This window comes from Colias croceus, chromosome 16 (assembly GCF_905220415.1).
Source record: "Colias croceus chromosome 16, ilColCroc2.1".
Taxonomy (NCBI): Eukaryota; Metazoa; Arthropoda; class Insecta; order Lepidoptera; family Pieridae; genus Colias; species Colias croceus.
The window spans coordinates 522,763-545,892 of NC_059552.1; the positions used below are offsets into that span (position 1 = coordinate 522,763).

Consider the following 23,130-nt stretch of genomic DNA (forward strand, 5'->3'; position numbering starts at 1 on the left):
GTAAAATAGCTCTTGCCGTAGCTTCATCTGGGATAGCTGCAACATTGCTACCAGGAGGTAAAACGGCTCACACTATGTTCAAAATACCAATTGATTTAGATCGCACGGAAAGTCCAACCTGTAGTATTTCAAGAAATAGCGACAAAGCAAAGGTATTACGCGAGTGTAATTTAATCATATGGGATGAATGTACGATGGCCCATCGAAAAGCAGTAGAAGCGGTAGATAGAACTTTAAGGGATATAAGACAAAATGATCGACCAATGGGCGGTATCACGGTTTTATTTTGTGGTGATTTCCGACAAACCTTACCGGTAATACCACGGGGAACCCGAGCTGATGAGGTTAGGGCTTGCCTGAAAAGCTCTTATTTGTGGCGTGATATACAATCGGTGCATTTGACTATAAACATGCGAGTGAGAACTGGAGATAACCCGGATGATAGTCAATTTTCTGATTCATTATTAAAGATTGGTGAAGGTACCTATCCACAACTACACCAAGGAAAACTTATTCTGACGCCTGAATTATGTTGTATAGTGCAATCTCAACCACATCTTATATCGTCGGTTTACGGTGACGTAACAAATATATTAAATAGGGACAATTCCTGGCTATGCGAAAGATCTATTTTAACTCCTCGCAATGACCAGGCATCTGAGATTAATAACAAAATACTGTCGAATATACAGGGGGAAAGCAAAGTTTATAGATCAATAAATAGAATGGTCGATGAACAAGAAGCAACTAATTACCCGATAGAATTTTTAAATTCTTTAAATATGCCCGGACTTCCTTCTCACGAAATTTGTTTAAAAATTGGCATTCCGATTATTCTACTCCGAAATTTAAGACCACCACAACTTTGCAATGGAACTCGACTAAAAGTAACCCAGTTGCAACAAAATATAATCGAGGCTCAAATTTTAACAGGTTGCGGTGCAGGAGAAACCGTCTTTATCCCCAGAATACCCTTAATACCAAATAATTTTCCATTCCAATTTAAAAGGACGCAATTCCCAGTATCGGTGTGTTATGCAATGACAATAAATAAGGCTCAAGGGCAGACTTTTCATGTTGCCGGAGTAGATCTCGGTGTCAGTTGTTTCTCGCATGGTCAGTTATACGTTGCTCTTTCCCGTGTTAGCAGTTCTAGAAATCTTTATGTTCACGTGCCGGACGGGTCAACTTTCAATATAGTTTACCCGGAAGCTTTGCGCTAAAGTATTTTGATTCTATAGGTCCTTAAGCCTCATGTGAACCTGATGTAAATAATATTACCAATACATTTTAAATTAATAATACACAAGGAGTTACACGCTGACGTAGTCGCGGGCACAGCTATCTATACTTTTCTGCCGGAAGTCACTATTCCACGCGGACGAAGTCGCGGGCAAAAGCTAGTAAATAATAAATATATAAAATGGTTAATATGTAGCATTTCGCATATATTAAAAACAAAATTCACCACGAGTAATGTACAATAATAAAAGTAAATTTTTAATTCAAAGCCCTGCCAGAGGAAATGGATATCGTTAATCATTTTAATATGTCGGTTTGTACACTTTGCGTGCGATTTATTTTGTGACGAAACATGTGACTTTTACATTTACGGCCACTATCAAATTAATTGCACTTTTAAAACTCAATTCGTGTTTATATTGACTTTTTATTAATGAGAACATCTAATTTCATTTGTCATTATTAAAATAATATTATTTTTTTTTTTTTAGTTTTATTTATTTAAAAAAAAGAGCGCCTGAATGAATTAACAAAATTTTTCGCTACCGTTTCTCATAGAGTCATATTATCAGCCAGTCATAATATTGTGCTATGTTGAAATATTCTGGTTTGAGACTTTTATTTACTGACCGATAAATAATAATTACTTCATTAAAATGTATCAGTATCATTTATGGGGAAATGAGAAAGAAAAAGCCATTATTTATGACAATTAATTTAGTATCCTTTCAAACAATAATCACAATTACACACTAAAAGGAATTTAAGCACCAGTAGATTACTTACTGTTTCTACGTTACACATAACAAGGAAATAATTAAATTCCTTTATTTGTATCGTCCTCCCGGACCGTACACATCGTATTGTCTGAATCTTTAATTACAGCGAGTGATTATGAGGTGGCAGCAATTAGTTAGCAGAGCCTCTTCACAGCTTTGTTTGTGAATATTAGTTGTGACTTCAACTATCTAATACGCTTTGTATAAGGAGCTGAAAACTGATGTTAATTTTCTCTTTGAGCGTTGCCGACGTGCATTTTAATAAGCAGATTATGAAATATTAAACAGTGTACGTAAAATGCGCTCTTTGATGATGTAACTATTGTCAGTTAGTTCAAATGAATTTATAATTAAAGTGCCTTTTTAAATGCAATCAATAAGATACTGTGATGATACTTACTTTAGTTTTACACCTTGTCAGGTCACATATATTTTATGATTCGTTGTCGAGTTCATTCCATTATTTTTTCAAATCATATTTCAAATGCTGCATCATAAAGCTGCCACAAATCGGCAGCTCCTAAATTCTACTACATTTCAAACTTATTCTAACTTTAACGCAGTAATATTCAAAATAAAAATGATGTATATACGAGATGTGGGTAAAAATTCGCATTCAGTTTATAAAATTGTAACAGTTTGGAATCTGTAAATTGTTGGGCGGTCTGGCTTGTTATTGTGCCCTCCAGTTTAGTTAAAAGGACCTTTAGCGTAGGAGATAGGGTTTATTTTCGTAGTGCGGTAGACGGCTGAGAAGTTAGACGTCTGCGGTGCGTGCAATAGCGTGCATTCGATGTCGGGATGAGCTCGTCCAATATTTAGCGTTGCTCAGCTAATACCGATTGCTATAGTTATTTGAAAAACTTGATGGATGAAATAAGGCAATAGAAAACATTTCACTTGGAATGTAAAAATTCTTAGACTTCATAGAATTCTCAGTAGAATGTCGGGTAAACATGTTTATTGTGCATTCATATTGTTGTTGCTGTAAGCTCTGAGAATTCATATGAACTACCCTTATTTGTGGATTCACTCAGCTTCAGACAGGATATAGATTTCTATTTTCTTTTCATTTACGTAGATACTAGATGTGTTTACAAAATATAATGTTTTGCATAATTGAACTTCGAAAAATAAATCCAGATATTGATGTAATAGCAAATCTGTGTAATTACCTACAGATGTATAAAAGCTATGTATCCTCCACAGAATTTGTTTTAAAGTTGATTGAATATTAATAGCCAACAGGAGTACCTTCCAGTGGGTAAGTTACAAAAATATTATTCAGATTGCGACCGCAACGATAAAAGATAAGTCTGAAATTTAAATCAGTTACCAGGAAAAAGCAAAAATTATTACCTGGCACCAGTCTGAAAGAGGAAACGTTGATAACATCCTCACGTACAATTTGTTTCTAAGTCTGAACTTTACGAGGAAATGTTTCAACACGCGGTACCACGTTCAGCACATAACTTTAAACGTCCAAATTCTATACATCGCTAGTACTCGCATATCTGGCAATCTATATACTACCGCTATCTTACGTATTTGCTTACAAAGTTCCTGCCTGATTTCCTATTACATTCTTCAATTTCCCCGCAAACATATTAAACCTTATCTATATGGTTATCCAATATACAAGATCGGCGAACATTCATAATATCAGCTCATCTTGTTGAATATACAATATTCTATTTCGCTTAAATACAAAGGAGTTTAAAGATTGGAAAGTTCTCACCGTTAGACAACATTTTATTTTACAGACTATTATTTTACAACACCGATTAACACCTCTAGTTACAACCTCGTTTCGACGAAAGAACAAAATCTGCACTGTTCCTCAGCCTAATAGCATGTTCACCAAGAGGTTCTTTTACTTCCTCGGACCCTACTTGTATAACAAAATTAATGATAGTCTCTATAGCATCTATGCCTTACCGTATTCTAAATGTAAATTAACCGTACGCTTCTTTCTATTAGGAAAAACTTATGACGAGACAGAACAACTTCTTGAGATACTGGCTTAAGTGTAAACGTGACTGATCTTGCTTAGATATCTATAATATAATATTTCAGACACACACACACACACACACACACTTACACAAACACACGCACACACATACACATACACACACACAAATATATATACATTCATAAGATACAGTTTCATTCGCCACACCCGCATTCTCTTATACACCTTAAATTTTACACATTTTTTTTTTCTCTTACTCCCTATTGTAACCAATTTTAATTTATAATAATGAAGTACTTGCTAAGAGGCTTTTTGTGTATTTATATTAGAGGCAAGCTGTTTCTCCTAAACACAGGTTGCCCAGTAACCTAGCTAGGGAAACATTGGCTTGTATAAATAATTGTTTTGGTAGCCTTTTTATTTATATACTTTTACATGTATATTAATTGTATACCTATAATTGTAATAAATTGTAATTGTAATTATTGTATGTATGTATGTTTAATAATAATAAATAAATAATAATAAATAAATAATAATAAATAAATAAATACGATTTTATTGTCATTTCAAGGGTCCTAAACCATTTATATCAAGATGTTATGATCCAAGCTATAGGTCGCTTTACTCAATAATAAAACACTTTCTCACAAAATACGCTTAGACAAAAACAAATGCCGAAATGTTTCGAATACCCTCATTCCTTATTCATACGAAGCGATACCTGAGAATGACCTCTACTCCATCTCATAAGTTACACGAGCAAAACAAATAAGGCTCTTTAGATAAGTCCGAGATTATGTTAAATGGACAGAATAGTGTCTGCGATCGAGCGGCCACTTATAAAACATAGAGTAACCGTTTGGCCGGGTCTTAACCGGACCCGGATAAAGCCGGTAAGTGCGCCACGATGTTCAGATAAATCCCCATATTATTGTTATTGCGTCCCGGATAGCTCTAACGCTTCTGCCAAATGAAAAACTGGCAGGTCATAATTTTGCTCAGTTTTGAAATAGCAGGGAAACATGTTTAATAAATTTGAAATTGTTGTGGTTTATTGTTATATTTTTAACAAACTTTAAAATGGATGATCTTTCACTTCACTATATACTAGCTTTGTGTTCGCGTGAATTTTACTTACGTTACATGTTGCGCTACATTTCACTGTACATAATATTGCAAATCTCTATTTTATTTTCTGCAAGTTTGATTGTGTAACAAGCCTGTGTCAAAGGTTTATTCGATTATGGCAATATCATCAAATTTAGTTCAGTTATTAGGGACTGAAAGTTTAATAGGAAAACATAGAGATATCGTTACATTTATAATATTACTTATTAAGAATATTCCTTAGTTTTTTTTATCCACATGGTGTTTCATGAATTCGGTAAAAGTTAATTAAAAATGTATATGACTGTATAAATATCAATAATTTATTGAAGAATCACAATAAAACCAACAAAATAAGTTCTTTTACCACCAAATATTGAACTGTACAACTCATTTGCCTTGCAACTTTTTTCTAAGCGATTCAGGCATTTCCGCGGGCGGCGGGCGCGGCATGCCCGTGTACACCTTGAAGCCGTCGTACACAAACCACTGCAGACCCGTCAGCGTGCCGATCATCACGATACGCGCGACCAACCCGCGCCATATCCCCACTATACCCACTTCAGATAAAATGCCCCCGATCGACGCACTCGGATCCTTGTTTAACTTTGAAACGATCGTGTCTGATGGATGCGACACGATAGCGCACAGAACTCCAGCTATGTATCCCGCCGTGAACGTCAGCACTAACTGTTCGACCTTCGTACACTGCTCTCTCGGTTTCGGCACTACATTTGCATAGAGATACTCCAAAACTTTTTCAAACGAAGAAAACTTCATCATGGTATATGGAACTTGTCGTCCCCACAGCGGAACTAAGCCTTTATAGAACACGCCGAACCCTTCCGTCGCCATCATGTGTGGCATGGCCTTTCTCATTTGGGAAGTGTAACCGGGCGTTGTCTGCATCCTCACTTTGGTAGCTTCGAACGGCGCCAGAAATGCATCAGCTACGAGTTCAGCTGATGCAGATGCGGCCAAATACAAATAGGTTCTATATAAATAAGCAGATTCCTCATCGACCATATTTGCGAATCTATACTTGAAGTATTCATAACCCGAGAATTTGGCGGCACCTTGAAGGGAATAGCCGATCAGCGTGGGCGCCCAGCCCTTGACGAGATTCGCGGCGCCCCCTTCTCTGAACGATATCCCGAAACCTTTGAAGATCGACTTATACTTCCCGGGGTCGACTTGCAGGCGGCACTTGACGAGGTCGAGCGGCGTGACGAAGGTGTGCGTGGTGCCGCACGCAACGGCGCCGCCCGCCGCACACAACATGAAGAATTTGTTGCTGAACATCTCACAAGAGACCTCCTCTTTTTTACCTTTCGACATTTTTAATTATTTATACTTTACACAGATAGAGCGACGAGAAAGAGTATTGGAAAATTAAATTCAAAAATATAGATTCACGTCATGACTTTGATCATTTTGACTTTATGGTGACAGAAAAACATTCGTCCCTAGCATGCGTAGACAATCTAGCCTACATTATTTATTTTGATAAAAAGAAGAGTTTGCTTGCTTTTTGAAGAGTTCACACACAGAGTTCACATAAATAATGTTCGTACAATATAAAGAGTATAATATAAAGAGTTCATACTTTGGAGAAATACAAACCTAATCAGGAAATAAGCTATTGCTATTTCAATAGGAATGAATTAATTAAGAATAAATAACACTTATAGCTCATAAGGCTAACTTGAAAATTAATATTTTTAAGTCATAATTAATAATTTCCAAGATCAACGAATTGAGTATATTTCAGTAAAGCGGGATTCGAACCCACGTTTCACCGTACCATGACGACAAAAAAAGACAGTCTTGTAATAATAATTAAAAAGGTATACTAGCTTATTTAATTAAGTGTTTGACTTTTCATGATGAATGTATCAAAAGAATCTTAATTGATTTGTTAGTAGGGTAACAATATCAATAAAAAATAAAACAAAATGTTGTATTATTAAAAATTTATTATTATTTTAAAATTACCATTTTACCTTAACCTAAGTTAAAATATAACACATTTTCAATATTTCATCGTATGCACATATTTACAAAATAAAACTAGTCTATTGAAGTGTGTAACGACTAAATAATGCCAAAAAGCGTTAACATAAAAAAATCTATAAAAATGGCTCTATATAAAAATAAGTAGATGTAAACACTAGATAGATAAACTTTAGATATCCTATAGATAGGTGCCTGAATTGTTGACAGCTGTAAAAACTGATAAAAAGATTTTAGCGTCAAAATATATATGCAATACATTTTATTCAAAAATAGATATTTTGCAACACAATTAGTGCCATATTTCTCCATAAAGATAATATTGAATTTGTAACAAAACTGTATTTATACCATAATTTAAAATTAACGAGATATAAAATTTCCCGCCAAAATCTGACATATTTATGGCAACATTTAAACAACTATCATACGACGCCATATATTTAGACTCCATATTGTTATATAAGTGAAAATAAATAGTTCTCTTAAATATTATACGCCTTACGCTACACTGGCACTAAAGATGGCGGAATAAGTAATTAGTCGTGTTATTTTATATGTAAAGATTATCATCTCCTACACTATGTTCCATAACCATACCATGATCCATGAATTCATACTAATTTGTTTATAAAAATAATGTTTATTGCATTTATTCCTTAAAATTTAAAAGAAGTAAACGAAGTCGAGTTTTCGAGCGTAATTTTGTCTCAGACAAAAATGTCGCTTACGTTATATTTAGTAGATAATAATCGATATGTATCCCTAGTATATTATGCATTCAATCACCTCACACTATTAATACTGCCGAGATCGTCCAGGATTCGTTTAACGACGACCTTACGATTGTCGCATGCGATTTCGTACAAATTCCTTGAATAAAAAAAGTTACTTAAATTTTCCCATAGATGGCGTTGTAATAAATCGCATACATAATGTTAGACTACCCTAAATAAGGTGCAGTGAGACAAACCTTACCAATTTATAAGCCCTAAGCATCTGTAGTACAAATACTTAATGAGAACGAATCATATGGCAGTGCGTATAATGACTGATTTCATGGCAGTGTTTTAGAATTCATATTTACAACCAATTCAATTCCTACGAGTGTACTTTATTATATAATTATATTAACACGCATTAATAGACCGTTTACATATCAAAAAAATTTTCTATTCATAAAATTTAAGATATAATGCTGTCTCATTCTAACTTACAATACGAACATAAACTAGAAAGAGTCAATTGTATTCAATCAGTAGGTCTATTAACGCGACTGTCTTGCAAGGAGAGTCTCACGCGTTACGGCTCAGCGCTTCGTGGGAGCGATATGAACAGACACGTACAGTCTGAGCGGCGCCGGGATATCTTCCACGTGCCGTCTATTCCTCTTCTTACTCGACTGTGGAGTGACGAATCTGGCTTCTAATTCTAATTGTTTTTCCAGAACTTCTTGGGACTTGAGATGTTTTCGCAATCTGAGTGCCCAAGTGCCGTCTTTCTTGTTCAATATGAAGTCTTTCTGGTCGTCACCGTACGCGATGCGGTAGTGCGGTCGGCCATCGCCCTCCGCGGGGATCAGTCGCAGGAGCGGGACTCTGCCCCAAGTTTGCTTTGGTGTGGTGCGCAGGACTATCAGTTCGGCTTCCGGTTCGAGGAGCGAACGGCGACCTGCAATTAAAATGAAATTATTTTTATACGGAAAGGAAAAATTTAAAATTTATGCTTTACAAATATGATACAAATATTACTTTTTTACTTGATTGGTCTATTATGTCAATAAATAATATCTAGAATAATTTTCTCCTTATTTGCTATCCTCCCAAAGAATAACCAATCCATATTAATATTATAAATGCGAAAGTAACTCTGTCTGTCTGTCTGTTACTCAATCACGCCTAAACTACTGAACCAATTTGCATGAAATTTGGTATAGAGATATTTTGATACCCGAGAAAGGACATAGGATAAGTTTTATCCCGGAAATCCTACGGGAACGGGTTTTCTTGGAAAACGCGGGCGAAGCCGCGGGCGGAAAGCTAGTTGCAATATAAAACCAACCATTCAGAATATCTCAATGCCTATAGATAGAAAGACAAATGAAAGGAGTTAAAATTTTAAGTTCAGAGACTAGTAATGGAAGAATAAATTGTGCAATACTAACGTCTACTGCGTCTCCTGCGCCTCCTAACAAGCGTGGTTCCATTAGCGTACACGATGCCTTCTTCAGGAGCTCTTCTTCTTCGGCCATTCATCTGGAATTGATACAAGTTTTTATTAGCACAAATAATAACAAAAGTGTGTAACTAGTGAATTGTGTGTTTCTTTACTATACAATACAAATTATTATTATGATTGCGAATCTGAAACATTTTACTTGCCACAAAATATTCATAAAAAGTTTTGATACTTGAATTTGTATATTAAATTCGATAAATTTAACCAGATATTTAAAGATTGATTAACAAGACTACTGACAAGAAGACAGGTGTATTAATAATAGTGTCCCAGCAATGTATTGCTACTAATAGTACTTAATGAATGATATAAATAGAAAGAAGTAACGGCCCTAAAACTGAACCCTGCTTAAGTAATAATATGCAATGCAATGCATTATTATTGCTTAAGTAATAATAATGCATTTATTATGGACACTATCAATTATTCCAATGCTTTTTAATTTTTGTGACAGAGTGGATTGATCAACGACATCGAATGCATTTTTGAAATCTATTGCGTCCTCCACACTACTCGCGAAGTTGAACGAGGTTAGACGAATAGAATAGTGTAGAGGGGCACTTCGGCTTACTTCGTCCAACTTTACCTCGCCTCGGTCGACTTCCATTTGTTGTCGGTTTTTGCGCCCGAGTCAAAGGGCGCGAAGTTACCCGAAGTGCGTTCTCGAAGTGCCTCTCTACACTACTCGGCCGACTTCAGTACGACTACGCGTCAAGACGTCGCGGTCGTTTTGAATTCACGTGTTTTTCGTTGATATGCGAGACTATTATGAGCGGCATACAGTGGTCACAGGAGCAAACTATGTTGTTTCTTGAAACACTTCAAGCAGAGCCTTTTATTTGGGACCCCAGTGAGAAAAGTCATAAGGACAAGAATTTTAATAAACGTCCGCAGGGTACCGGTAACGCTACACGAATGCGCTCTTCGCGAAGTTGAACGAGTGTGTAGTGTAGCACCGCGGACTTCAGTCAACTTCGGCCGAGTACTTCGCCGAGGAACTTCGCGAGTAGTGTGGAGGACGCATATGAATATTCTTATGTTAATATTAATGTTATCAATATTTTTAGTCTCCGATAGAAGATCAGTAATTGTAGCTGATAGTTTATTGGCGTGTGTACTTTATTAATGTTATCAATATTTTTAGTCTCCGATAGAAGATCAGTAATTGTAGCTGATAATTTATTGGCGTGTGTACTTTATTAATGTTATCAATATTTTTAGTCTCCGATAGAAGATCAGTAATTGTAGCTGATAATTTATTGGCGTGTGTACTTTTATGAAAATGTTTTATTTTTCGTATAGTGTGTCACCTTGCAGCTGAAGCAGCCCTCGGTGGAGAGCAGGTCGTCGGGCAGCTTGTACTGGTCGCGCACGGGGAACACGGGCGCGGCGCCGATGTCGCCCGGCGCCAGCCCGTCCAGCGCCGACACGCAGTGGCCCGCGCCCACCAGCTCGTAGCCCGCCGGGCAGCCGCACTGGTAGCCCGAGCCCTGCGCGCGGCAGCCGAACAGGCAGCTGGCCGTCGCGCACCCGCCCGCCATCTGACACCGCACATACCCGCACATCACGTTATACATGATCTAACTCACAATCATAATGCCCATCCATACTACGACCACGTATTACAATCAATTATAATATCATAAGTAAAAAGGTGTAGGTTATTATCACTCCGAAAGAAGGGTATCGAAATGCGGCTATTTAGGTACATTTTGATTTAGTTGTGTCTTTTCGCCCATGATGGTTGAATTATGCTTGTATTATGCTTGAATTATTTATGTTGTAAAGGTGCGTGCTCACCTGCAGACACACCGCGTGCGAGGCGTCCCACCCGTAGCCGCTGGGGCAGCCGCAGCGGAAGTCGGCGCCGAGCGGGAAGCACGGCGCGGCGCCGCACGGCGAGCCCGCGCACACGTCCTGCGGCGCGCACAGCCCGTTGGCCGACCGGATTTCGCCTAAAAATTAAAAAAAAATGATCAAGTGCATATACTATGAGCTGTAATTTAAAACTGTAAACAAAATAGTTTCTTATCAGCTTTTCTCTGTAAAAAATACTTTCCGATTGTAAATTTAATGTGAAACTGTTACGACGATTCAAAAGTGCGTCAAGCAGGAATCGAATTCAATAAATCAGTTTGGTTAACATAATGATGAAAATAGCGTAGAACTGCGTATTTGTTCCACTTTGTAGTTTGAGTAACATAAGTAGAGTAAAAAGTAAGAAGTAGTTAAAGAAGAAAAAGTTAGAGACTTACCAGGTGGACATTCACAGCGGTAACCACCCGCATAGTTGCGGCAGGGCGACTGGCAGCGGCCATCCTCGCACTCGTCGCGGTCGCGGCACCGCTCGCCGCTCAGGTCGAGCCGGAAGCCGCGCGGGCACACGCAGCGGAACGAGCCTAGCAGGTTCACGCACTTGCCCGGCGGCGGGCATATGCCCTCCTCGTGGCACTCGTTTATGTCTGACATAACATAACAAAGTTTTTAAAAGAAAAACATGATTGTTAATTTTCGGTTTAACATTATTACATTTCAATAAGTTATCCAGGTAAGAAAGTAAAATAAAAAAACAAAATAACAGCAAGAATAGCGTTATTTATGAATTTGTACTATTTAAACACCAGTATATATAAATGAAAATTAACTTCACTCCTTTCAAAGTTCAAAATTTATTATTTAAACTTAAAAAAAAACTACATATTTCAATAATTCGACCTGATAATGTCCTCCATCAAAATCCAACAAGGCAACTCACCGACACACGCATCACCACGCTTCTCATAACCCTCTTGACACGAGCACTCAAACGATCCCTCCGTGTTGGTACACGTCTGTTGGCAAGTGTGCGCGCCGGTAGTACACTCGTCCACGTCGCGGCAGTTGGCACCGTCCTCGTCCAGCTCGTAGCCCGCCCGGCACAGGCACTCGTACGAGCCGTCCGTGTTGCGGCACAGCTGCTCGCACGGGGCGCGCCGCGCGCTGCACTCGTCCACGTCCGCGCACACGTCCCCGGCTGCTTTGTAGCCCAGACCGCAGACACAGCGGAAACTGTAGGAAGTAAAGGTGCATAGAAAACAAAGGTTTAATGGGAAAATTAAATGCTAAGAAATATCTCTATCACGTTTTTTGTACTTAGTGAAAACTACCTGATAAGTTGTGACCTTCATATTAGTTTTAATAATGATTTTGCAATGTTATTAAAGATTAGAAAAGATTAAATAAATAAACTTATAAAACTGAAGTTTTATTCAAAATAGATCATGAAGAACTAAAGTTCCTACTGTTGCAAACGATTGAAATTAATGTACTTAAACACTATAACTCGAACTGTGTGATCACGTTTACACTAAAATAAATCCAAATATAACAAAATAAAATCAACGTTCTATATCTATTAAAACTGACCAACAATCAATATTCATATGAAACAAGAACGCTGTTCAACCAACTTCCTTATATTTTTACGAAAATGAATCGTGCGTCTTAAACCTTAACGCACCTGCCAATAGTGTTAACACAGCGCCCAGGCGCGCACAGCCCAGCCATGAGCGCACACTCGTCCACATCCAGCACGTCCCCAACCGCCACCAGCTCGTTGTCAATGAGGTCGGGGCGCGGCAACAGGTTGGCGCGAGAACACAGCTCCATGCGGGCTGATGTGCCCGGGGCAGGGCACAGCTCGCACTCCGGGCCCCACGCCATGCCCAGCGTGCAGCAGCATTGCGCTCTGGAAACGTTTAAATTAACTTGAGTATGTTTGGACGCAGGGCATCGCATCGCAGGAGCTAGCCATGTCAAGCTTGCACCAGAGTTTCAAAAATATTTGCGCATTGCCGTAAAAATGGCAAACAATTAAATCTTTTAACTCAAACTCAAACTCAAACTCAAACATTCATTTATTCGACTATTATTTAGTAGCACTTTCGAATCGTCATTACATAAGTAGGTATTTTTAACATTTACCACCGATTCGGAAAGCAGTATCTATGGAGAAGAATCGGCAAGAAACTCCATAGTTGCTCTTTTAAAATCATGTCAATATTACACACACACATTTAACAGTTAATAAAACAGGTAAACTGATAAATGCCATTTTTAAGTTCGTCTTTCAGGACATTTAGGATAATAATAAGTTAGAAACATCATTTATAGATAGATAGATTTCACTACAAATCTTAAACAACTATTTTTACAGCTATATTTCAACAGAATTGAAGGGAAATTACAACGTCAACATACTTGGTAACTTGTGTAGCTGGCACAGGAGTAGAAGCGATAGCTCTGGGCCATGGCTCGGGCACGCAGCGGCCCGACACCAGCGAGCGGTGGCACGTGCCCGTTCTGCGGTCTGAAATATGAACATTTAAATTACATATTATAATAATTATTATAACTTGATAAAAAGTAGAGCGATTCAGGCATGAAATGTCGTTAACTGTTTTGTGATTTTAATTTTGTAAAAGTTGGTAAAAAGCATTACCGTGGTTTATTTTTGGATATTGCATATTATTGCGCGTGTGATTACGTGTGATAACTTATGATAGGGTGTAAACACATGTGATTACATGTCATTACGTGTGATAACGTGTAATAGTGTGTTGGCGCGTATAATAACGTGTGATAGGGTGTTAGCGCGAGTGATTACGTGTCATCAACTTTGATTACGTGTGATAACGTGTGATAGTGTTGGCACGTGTCATTACATGTGATTGCGTGCAATTACGTGTGATGACGTGTCATTACGTGTAATAACGTGTGATGACGTGTCATTACGTGTGATTACGTGTCATAACTTGCGATAGTGTGTTAGCGCGTACGATTACGTGTTATAGTGTGTTATCGCTTGTGATCTTGTGTCAGTACGTGTGATAACGTGTTATAGGGTGCTAGCGCGTGTGAATACGTGTGATAGTGTGTTAGCGCGTGTGATAACATGTGATAGTGCATTAGCGCGTGTGATTACGTGTGATAATGTGTGTTAGCGTGTGTGATAGGGTATTAGCGCGTGTGATTGTGTGTTATTGCGTGTGATAGGGTGTTAGCGCGTCAGATTACGTGTCATTTTGTGTGACTGCATGCCATATAGTAATATTGCATTTGATAGCATAATATGTTACGTGTTATTGCGTGTCATTGCATGTGATAGCATGTAATAGGGTGTGAGCGCGTGTGATTACGTGTCATTGCGTGTGATGAAATTTGATAGGGTGTTAGCGCGTGTGATTGTGTGTCATTGCGTGTGATGGCATGTGATATGGTGTTAGTGCGTCAGATTACGTGTCATTGCGTGTGATTGCGTATGATAGCGTTTTTGCAACTACAAGTGAGTCGTGACTCGTGGCTTACCTATACACGCGTGCATGTCTTCACTAGGCTCGTAGCCAGCATCACAGTCGCACGTGTATCCACCGTCCGTGTTGATGCACACGCCGGGCGCGCACCGCTCGCTGCTCTCCGCGCACTCGTCGATGTCTTCACACGCGTCTTCCGCGTCGTGCGGTGCTGATGTGCGTCTGTAGCCTGTAATGATAAGAAATGCTTGAGTGAGTTGATTTTTAAACTTTGTAAGTTTACTTTTGTTTTGAAATGAATATTTATTATTTATTTATTTATTTGGAGATCTTACAGAAACAATTAAACCCGTGTAATATATAAATTAATGACATACAATGGTAACATTAACAATTGTTCCTCTACGTCTCACAGTGAACATAAATAGAAAAAGTAAAAGAAAAAAAACTCACTTGTACAATAATTGATAGGTATCTGTTGCAAGGGAGCCAAATACTTAAAACTAACACAGATTTCTGAAATATTAAACTAAGGGAAAGCATTAACTAAGCATGTACATTATCCAACGTTAGAAAAATTATACATATAATTGGCTAATTGTACATTTGAAACTATATCGGGAGCATGAAAACATATCTATTTCATTCAGTTTGTCATTGTGTAAGACACACATTCTGTGAAGTGGCGCGCGTTGTCCTGCGTTGGTTCTGGTATGTTGTAAATGGAAAAGACATTTCGTACGAGTTGGTCGCGAAGGCACACGAAAGGACAAGTCGGCTAGTAAGTTCGAAGAATCAATTTCACCCACGCAAATGCTTCTTAAAGTGACAGCATCAGTTACTGAACGTCTGTTGGTCAAGGACATCATGTTATATTTTTCTAAGAGTTGGTTGTATGAGCATTTGGGAGAGCATAAGCGATAGTTAAGTGTGCGCAGAAACTTCTTCTGTATCATTTCCAATTTATTTACATAGCAATTATAAAATGGATTCCATATAGGAGATACATAATCGAGGTGTGATCTAACTAATGATTGGTAGAGGCAAATAAATGTGTCCTTTCGTCTGAAATTCTTAGTAATTCGAGTGATGAAACCTAACATACGGTAAGCTTTCTTTAATATGTAGTCAATATGTACGTCCATTGTGAGTTTAGCATCAAGATAGACGCCTAAATCACGAATAGTAGAATCGGTATCAAGAATGTGTTCTCCTAGTTTAAATTTTGATGGAATAATATTTATATTTTTAGTAAAACGGACATGTTTGCATTTATTGTAAGATATTGAGATATATAAGAATAAAGAATATTAATTTATTTGTTTGTTTTATTTGAATTACCATATCAACTTTTATCTCTTTTTTATACGTTGCATCGTTGTGAATTGCAATCATTATTAATCTTAATCTCGATAAATGAAAATTAACTGCAATTTTGAGCAATTGTAAAAACATAAGAGTATGCAATGGACAATAAAAATAGTTTTTATACTTAACCACCCTCCATTCTCCTTCAGAACATTTTCTAATATACAACCAGAAGTATTTTTAACGTTACACGTTAGACTCCTACCACCAGTAGCGACACTCACCTTCCGGACACTTGCAGATATAGGAGCCGACCACGTTCTCACACGCGTGCGGGCACACGTCCCCGTCGGCCGCGCACTCGTCCACGTCCCGGCAGTGCACGCCGTCCGCCGCCAGCGCGAACCCGAACGGGCACGTGCAGCGGAACGAGCCCAGCGTGTTGTGGCAGCGGAACGAGCACATCGCGCGCCCTTCCGCGCACTCGTCTATGTCCACGCACGTCTGGAAACCGATGTTCCAATTTTAAATGAAATTAAAAGGAAGTTTAGTGAAAAGTCATGTTTTTTTTATAAATGCGAAAGTGTTTGTGATATTTTACGTTACGTCGTATTTAGAAGGCTAGATAAAATTATAGGTTACTCTTAGTGATGTGATTTGTAAAACATTTTATTCCTGTGGGAAGATCCAATACGATGCGCATTTGAATTTTTCCGAAACGTATAAATTGCGATACTCATATGACACTATATTATTAAAAATGTAATATGCATAACAATTGTTAACTTTCTTTGACCGAGTGAACAAAATCGTGAGCGCAAAGCTGGTTATAATATATCTCTGTACCATATAAAAGATTACAGAAAAATCGCTAACAACATTGTATTAAGCACTGTAACTGACCTGTTGCGGCCCCTGCGTGAAGCCCATATTGCAGCGGCACTCGTAGCCGCCGGGCGTGTTGGTGCAGGTGCCGTTGCCGCACACGCGCGGGTCGGCCGCACACTCGTCCGCGTCCACGCAGGCCAGCCCGCTCGCGTCCAGCGCGTAGCCCGCGCCGCACTCGCAGCGGAACGAGCCGTCCGTGTTCACGCAGCGCCCGCCGCGGCACACGTCCGGCCGCACCGCGCACTCGTCCAGGTCCTAAACCATTATATCATTAGATATGGACAGGTTATACTGCATGCACGCAGGTTGATACGCACGCACGCACGAAAGTACGCACAACCGAACACTAAATATTAATTTAAGATTTTTACTTACACTAGAATAATAAGTAAAGAAAAGTATTCCTGACACACGCTTATTCTTGTCGTAATAAAAGCATGTACTTCTCATTTAAATAAATACCAAATTACAAAATTCCGTCAGTTTAACAAATAGACGAATTGTATCTTATGAAAAACTTAACTCTGAAACTATTTTTCCACTCATAAAACAATTTTACCTGTGTAAGATTAGGTCTTCCCATTCCACCTTGACAAATACGTAAGAATTCCGGCGAGTCAGGTGTTGGGCAACGTTCACAATATCTACCCCATGCAGCACCTGAAATAGTTAATCATTTATTTAACACCACAATAGAACTATGGCCACAAAATACAGCTATATTGTCACCTCCATCTATTTTTTTATATATTTATAATATCTATCTTATATTTTCAGTTTTTTTCTTTCTAGCTGCATAGGTCGACTTTCGATTGGCTGAATACATGCAATGGGAATGTTTTAGACCTCTATATCTATACGTCCTTTCCATTAGTTAATGCCTATTCCCCCCCACCCCTCCCTCTCCCAGTACTATCCTTACCTTCAGAACAGCAGCACTCCGGCCGGCCCAGTTGCAGCGGGCGCGCACGATGACAGCGGCCGTTGGACCACTCATCGTAACATAGCTCCTTGCGCTCGTCCACGCACAGTGCAGCTGCTTGGTCAAATCGCCAGCCGGCTGGACAGTCGCAACGGTAGCTGGGGAACACAATAATTTTGAATTAATTGTAACTAAAATGATATCTAAAATGAACTTTTCTTGTGTGTCATACTTTAGATAATCCATGAGATTTGATGATTGATTCGATGATCTTTAAAAAAATTTTTTTTCTCTTTATTATTTTTAACGTCAACGCCAAAATTTATAATCAAAAATTACGTCACATTATAAATTTATCTTATTATGTCAAGGTCAATAACATCATTGATATAAAACAAAAATAGCATCGGTCCTAAGACACTTCCTTGCGGTACACCATACAAGTACGCGTAATTTTTATTATTTTTAGGTTACTTTCTGATCAAATATTGATCAGAAAGTAATTAATAATAATAAAGTTTGAGTAATTCCAATACTGCTTTATATTTTTCAACCGATCAAAACATAGTCTCTGTGTACTATATACCTCGAATTTATTCAATAATAATTGATGGAGAACTAGATCGAAAGCTTTTGACATATCTCACCCGCCATTAAAGTTGTGGCAGTCCCCGCCAGCGCACACGTACTGCAGCTCGCGGCACTCGTCGCGGTCCACGCAGCGGCGCCCCGCCAGCCGCCAGCCCGCACCGCACGAGCACTCGTATCTGTGCAAACATATTGATGATTTGGTACTCATTTGGTGTATAAGTGTCAAATTAGTTATATTAATTAGAGGCGCGTGTATGGGATCTCCATTAAGTAATTTTATTCTTATTACTATTTTTTGTTGTAGCGGCAATAGAAAATATATTTTCTCTGAAATTTTGTTTCTGAATAATGTTTCATTAATTATCACGGTTCATTAGATAAATCCTGGTGATGGACGGACTGACAGCCTCACAAATAGCGGTCAATTTTGTGATTATTTTTTTTTCCTAATTATTATTTTGTAATGTTCTGTGTTTTGTCATTTCTTTTTTGTTTTTTGGCGTTTGTATTATCACTCGCAGCGGCCCCGCCCACCGTGCACTCACCCGCCGTTAGTGTTGGTGCAGGACGGGGAGCCGTCCCGGCCGCAGGGCGCGGGCAGCTCGGTGCACTCGTCCACGTCGCGGCAGTTGCGGCCGTCCGCCGTCAGCGTGTAGCCGCTCGCGCACTCGCAGCGGAACCCGCCCACCGTGTTGCGGCAGCGCCCGTTTCGGCATACCATGCCACCCTCACGGCACTCGTTTATGTCTGAAAATTAAAAAAAAAATTTCAAATTCATCGGTCATTCAAGTTCATCATTCACGGGTCGCGAATAGACCACTTGGGTCTTACAGGTGATTTGCGCACGCCCTGGGTGGAGCACACCCGCACTCACCAATACAGTCATTATTAGCACCCGGCTTGAAGCCCTCATCGCAGTGGCACACGTAGGAGCCGGGCCGGTTCTCGCACGTGCCGTTGCGGCACAGCGGCCGCGGGCGCGAGCACTCGTCCACGTCACGGCACGCGTTGTCGCGCAGCGTGTAACCCGGCTTGCACTCGCATCTACACACACGTGATATTCAACCTTATAGCGCTTGTTTTAGAGGGAATTTTGTATTGAGATTAACGCAATTAGGAATAGCAAATGTACTCAAGTTAAAACATGAGGAAATTCCAAATTTCGATTGACAGAAAAAATACGATAAGTCAGGAAAAAATTCTATCAGCTGGAAAATTTCCATAAGAAAGGAAAATTTCTATACGCCAGGAAAATTTCTATAAACAAGGAAAATTTCTATAAGTCAGGAAAATTTCTATACGTCAGGAAAATTTCTATAAGTCAGGAAAATTTCTATAAGTCAGGAAAATTTATATAGATAAGGAAAATTTGTATAAGTCAGGAAAATGTTTATAAGCCAGGATAATTTCTATACGCAAAGAAAATTTCCTTGCATTTGATACAGGAAAATTTCCATAAGTCCGGAAAATTTCTATACGCCAGGAAAATTCGATAAGACAGGAAAATTTGTATACGTCAGTAAAAATTCTATAAGACAGGAAAATTTCTATACGTGAGGAAAATTTCTATACGCCAGGAAAATTTGTATAAGTCAGGAAAAATTATATAAGTCAGGAAAATTTCTATACGTCAGGAAAATTTATATAGATAAGGAAAATTTGTATAAGTCAGGAAAATGTTTATAAGCCAGGAAAATTTATATACGCAAAGAAAATTTCCTTGTATTTGAGACAGGAAAATTTCCATAAGTCCGGAAAATTTATTTGCGTGAGGAAAATTCGATAAGACAGGAAAATTTGTATAAGTCAGGAAAAATTCTATACGCCAGGAAAATTTCGATAAGACAGGAAAATTTCTATACGCCATGAAAAATCCATAAGTCGGGAAAATTACGATAAGTCAGGAAAAATTTCTATTAGTCAGGAAAAATTGCCATAAGTCGGAAAAAATTCTATAAGCTGAAAAATTTCTATACGTGAGGAAAATTTCTCTTTGCCGCAAAATTATATAGATAAGGAAAATTTGTATAAGTCAGGAAAATTTCGATAAGTCAATAAAAAATAATATTATAGATAAATTATGATAAAATACGTATTTCAGGCGATAGAAACGATTCTACTATAAATTTATATATAAACATGGTATGCATAATAAATAACCTTATATTTCGTGATTCTCAGAAATAATTCAGAAGAGAACTTAATACAACGGTTCCGTGAGATGGGAGAGGATACGGAAGATTGCTCTAAACCGTTGTTAGGCGATTGTGAAGGTAATATTATTATTTATTTAATTAAGTATGTATTTAATTTGATAGATAAATTAAAAAAATCAATCAGAGAGATAATGTAAAAAGCAGTTTTAATACTACTAATATTATAAATGCGAAAGTTTGTGAGGATGTGTGTGTGTGTTTGTTACTCTTTTACGCAAATTTTTGAACGATTTTTTTACGATACAAAGAGTTTTTTACGATAGATTTTAAATAATGAGCAGGTATAACTTTATTATAATTATTTATGGGAGTAATAATTTGGAGAAATAATTTCCAGTGACGTTGTATAAAACATATATTAAAATTAACACCTTATTAGAAAACTCTGCCCAATGTAAACGTAGGCAGAATTTTGGTACGGACTATTTAAGCGCATAATTGCGAGTCTAGTGATTTTACTGTACGTCACGTTTTGTTTTTGAAGAACACATTTTAGTGCTACAATTTACTGGACCACTTTTCTGTCTATTATTTAAAAATATGTCACAATTTTATGTAAAGACAATACGTATACAGGGTGTTTCACACATAACACACACACAGGTATACAAGCTCGCAGGGGCTTATAGTTTTGCATACGCTGAGTACGAAACGCGCTTAGCACACCAACGGTGGGACACCCTGTTATAGTATACAGTACATAATATAAAGTATACAGACCGATAAGAGCCCACAGTGTTGCGGCAGTCGCCGTGTTCGCAGAGGCGTGCGTCATCGCACTCGTCCACGTCTTCACACTCGTCCAGCGAACTTGTCAGCCGATAGCCCGCTGGGCACTGGGAAATAAATTTAAAAATAAACAAAAATATTTTTTTTCTTTCATATTTCATTTGATTTCATAGTGAAAAACAAATTTTAGAAATGACAAACAAACATTCAAATATTTAGAGATTAAATTTGGATAACATAGCGACAAACCTTGCACTCATAAGCACCGGGAAGGTTGACGCACTGCGCGAGCCCGCGGCACGGCGAGTGGTGCAGTGTGCACTCGTCGATGTCGCGGCACTGGTGCGATGTGTTGTCGTGTTCGTAGCTGGGAAATTATAACAACTCAATATACGGTGTTGACATGATAATTTAATAATTTTAATGAACTAACACAAAAATATTTTAATAATTTTTTTTTTTGTCAAGATAAATTTATACGCAAAAAGAAACTTGTTAGAACCAAATTTAGTGTTTTATAGCAAGGAAGCGAGACAGAGCATAGAATTAGTGAGAGACGTAGCACTGACCCGTGGTCGCAGCCGCACTGGAAGCCGGTGGGCGTGTCGTGGCAGGCGCCCGGCTTGCACAGCTGCGGCATGAGCTCGCACTCGTCGATGGGCCGCGTCTCGTTGGTCCACGGGTTGATGTACTCGCCCGGCTTCTCGCCGCACAGCGCCACGTGCTCGCGCGAGCCCCGCGCGGGGCAGGCCTCACAGGGAGCCCCCCACGCGCGGCCCACGCTGCAGCAGCACAGGTACTGCGTCTGCGGCACGCCCACGGGCCCGCCGCACGTCCCACGGTCTTCGTCCCACTCCAGGTAGCATTGCCGCTGCCGCACGTCCACGCACTCCTCTGTGGACACAGCGAGCGTTACACGGGACTGGCTGACATTTCCTTACCGCTCACACACACACACACACAGGGCTTTATTTTAGCTTTATTTGTTTTGATTTGATTTGTATTTGTTATTTAATTTGTATTTGATTTGATTTGTATTAATTTTGTGCTTAGTATAAACAACAACATAATAATGATATAAATGTATAAATCGGTTTAATAATTAATTATCTATGTAGAACATTTTTAAAAATTGGACGCGCCATGACAGATCACAGCGGATCACCCCATACATTGTAATAACCCTTATAACCTAATAGCTTACCGTCCGCGGCTTCGCCCGCTTTGTCTAAAACCTAATAAATTATATAGATAAAACCTCTCTTGAATCACTCGTTCTATTAAAAAAACTGCATAAAAATACGTTGCGTAGTTTTAAAGATTTAAGCATACATTGGGACATAGGGACAGAGAAAGCGATTTTGTTTTATACCATGTAGTGATGAATCACGATAATTAATTAGAATGAGAGTGTGTCACTCACTGCCGCTGGGCATGGCGACGTAGCCCTCGGGGCACAGGCACACGTAGGAGCCGGGCAGGTTGCGGCACACGCCGGGCCCGCACGCGTCCGGCACCCCGCACTCGTCCACGTCCTCGCAGCGCAGCGCGTCCGCCAGCCGCCAGCCCGCGCCGCACGTGCACACGAACGAGCCGAACGTGTTCGTGCACGTGCCGTGCGCGCACAGCCCCGCGTGCGCCGAGCACTCGTCGATGTCCGCCAGCGTCACCACGTATGACGGCTGTCATTGACAAATAACACACATAAGTAAATAGAAGAATTACATTACGAATATAAATTCCACTTCTGATGTCATTATTAAACAATTGAAAAGAAAGAAAGAAAGAAAACGGACAACAATTTAAACTTTTTATTTATTTTTTATTT

At 38.9% G+C, this 23,130-nt stretch overlaps 2 protein-coding genes across 4 annotated transcripts in view; both read right to left on the bottom strand.

The window, feature by feature from the left end:
- Positions 1–5,465: 5,465 nt before the first annotated feature.
- LOC123698545 (phosphate carrier protein, mitochondrial-like) lies at positions 5,466–6,470 on the bottom strand. Its single transcript, XM_045645204.1, has one exon. The coding sequence runs from the start codon at positions 6,442–6,444 to the stop codon at positions 5,497–5,499; it is 948 nt and encodes a 315-aa protein (XP_045501160.1). The 5' UTR covers positions 6,445–6,470; the 3' UTR covers positions 5,466–5,496.
- Positions 6,471–7,077: 607 nt separating this feature from the next.
- LOC123698762 (fibrillin-2-like) overlaps positions 7,078–23,130 on the bottom strand; it is a 72,115-nt gene continuing 56,062 nt past the window's right edge. For all 3 annotated transcript variants that reach the window (XM_045645521.1, XM_045645520.1, XM_045645522.1), the window contains 20 exons: positions 22,726–22,984; positions 21,872–22,196; positions 21,552–21,669; positions 21,294–21,409; positions 19,232–19,401; positions 18,903–19,104; positions 18,414–18,533; positions 17,767–17,924; positions 17,404–17,504; positions 16,860–17,099; positions 16,241–16,460; positions 14,704–14,877; positions 13,597–13,705; positions 12,857–13,084; positions 12,113–12,405; positions 11,613–11,819; positions 11,158–11,312; positions 10,668–10,898; positions 9,284–9,374; positions 7,078–8,790 (listed from right to left, as the gene is read on the bottom strand). In XM_045645521.1, the coding sequence (XP_045501477.1) occupies positions 8,429–8,790; positions 9,284–9,374; positions 10,668–10,898; positions 11,158–11,312; positions 11,613–11,819; positions 12,113–12,405; positions 12,857–13,084; positions 13,597–13,705; positions 14,704–14,877; positions 16,241–16,460; positions 16,860–17,099; positions 17,404–17,504; positions 17,767–17,924; positions 18,414–18,533; positions 18,903–19,104; positions 19,232–19,401; positions 21,294–21,409; positions 21,552–21,669; positions 21,872–22,196; positions 22,726–22,984 (3,879 nt within the window). In that variant the 3' untranslated portion in view covers positions 7,078–8,428. The remainder of the gene's footprint in view (positions 8,791–9,283; positions 9,375–10,667; positions 10,899–11,157; positions 11,313–11,612; positions 11,820–12,112; positions 12,406–12,856; positions 13,085–13,596; positions 13,706–14,703; positions 14,878–16,240; positions 16,461–16,859; positions 17,100–17,403; positions 17,505–17,766; positions 17,925–18,413; positions 18,534–18,902; positions 19,105–19,231; positions 19,402–21,293; positions 21,410–21,551; positions 21,670–21,871; positions 22,197–22,725; positions 22,985–23,130) is intronic.

Coding starts and splice junctions, on each gene's coding strand:
- LOC123698545 (XM_045645204.1), bottom strand. CDS start 6,444: ATGTCGAAAGGTAAAAAAGAGGAGGTCTCTTGTGAGATGTTCAGCAAC.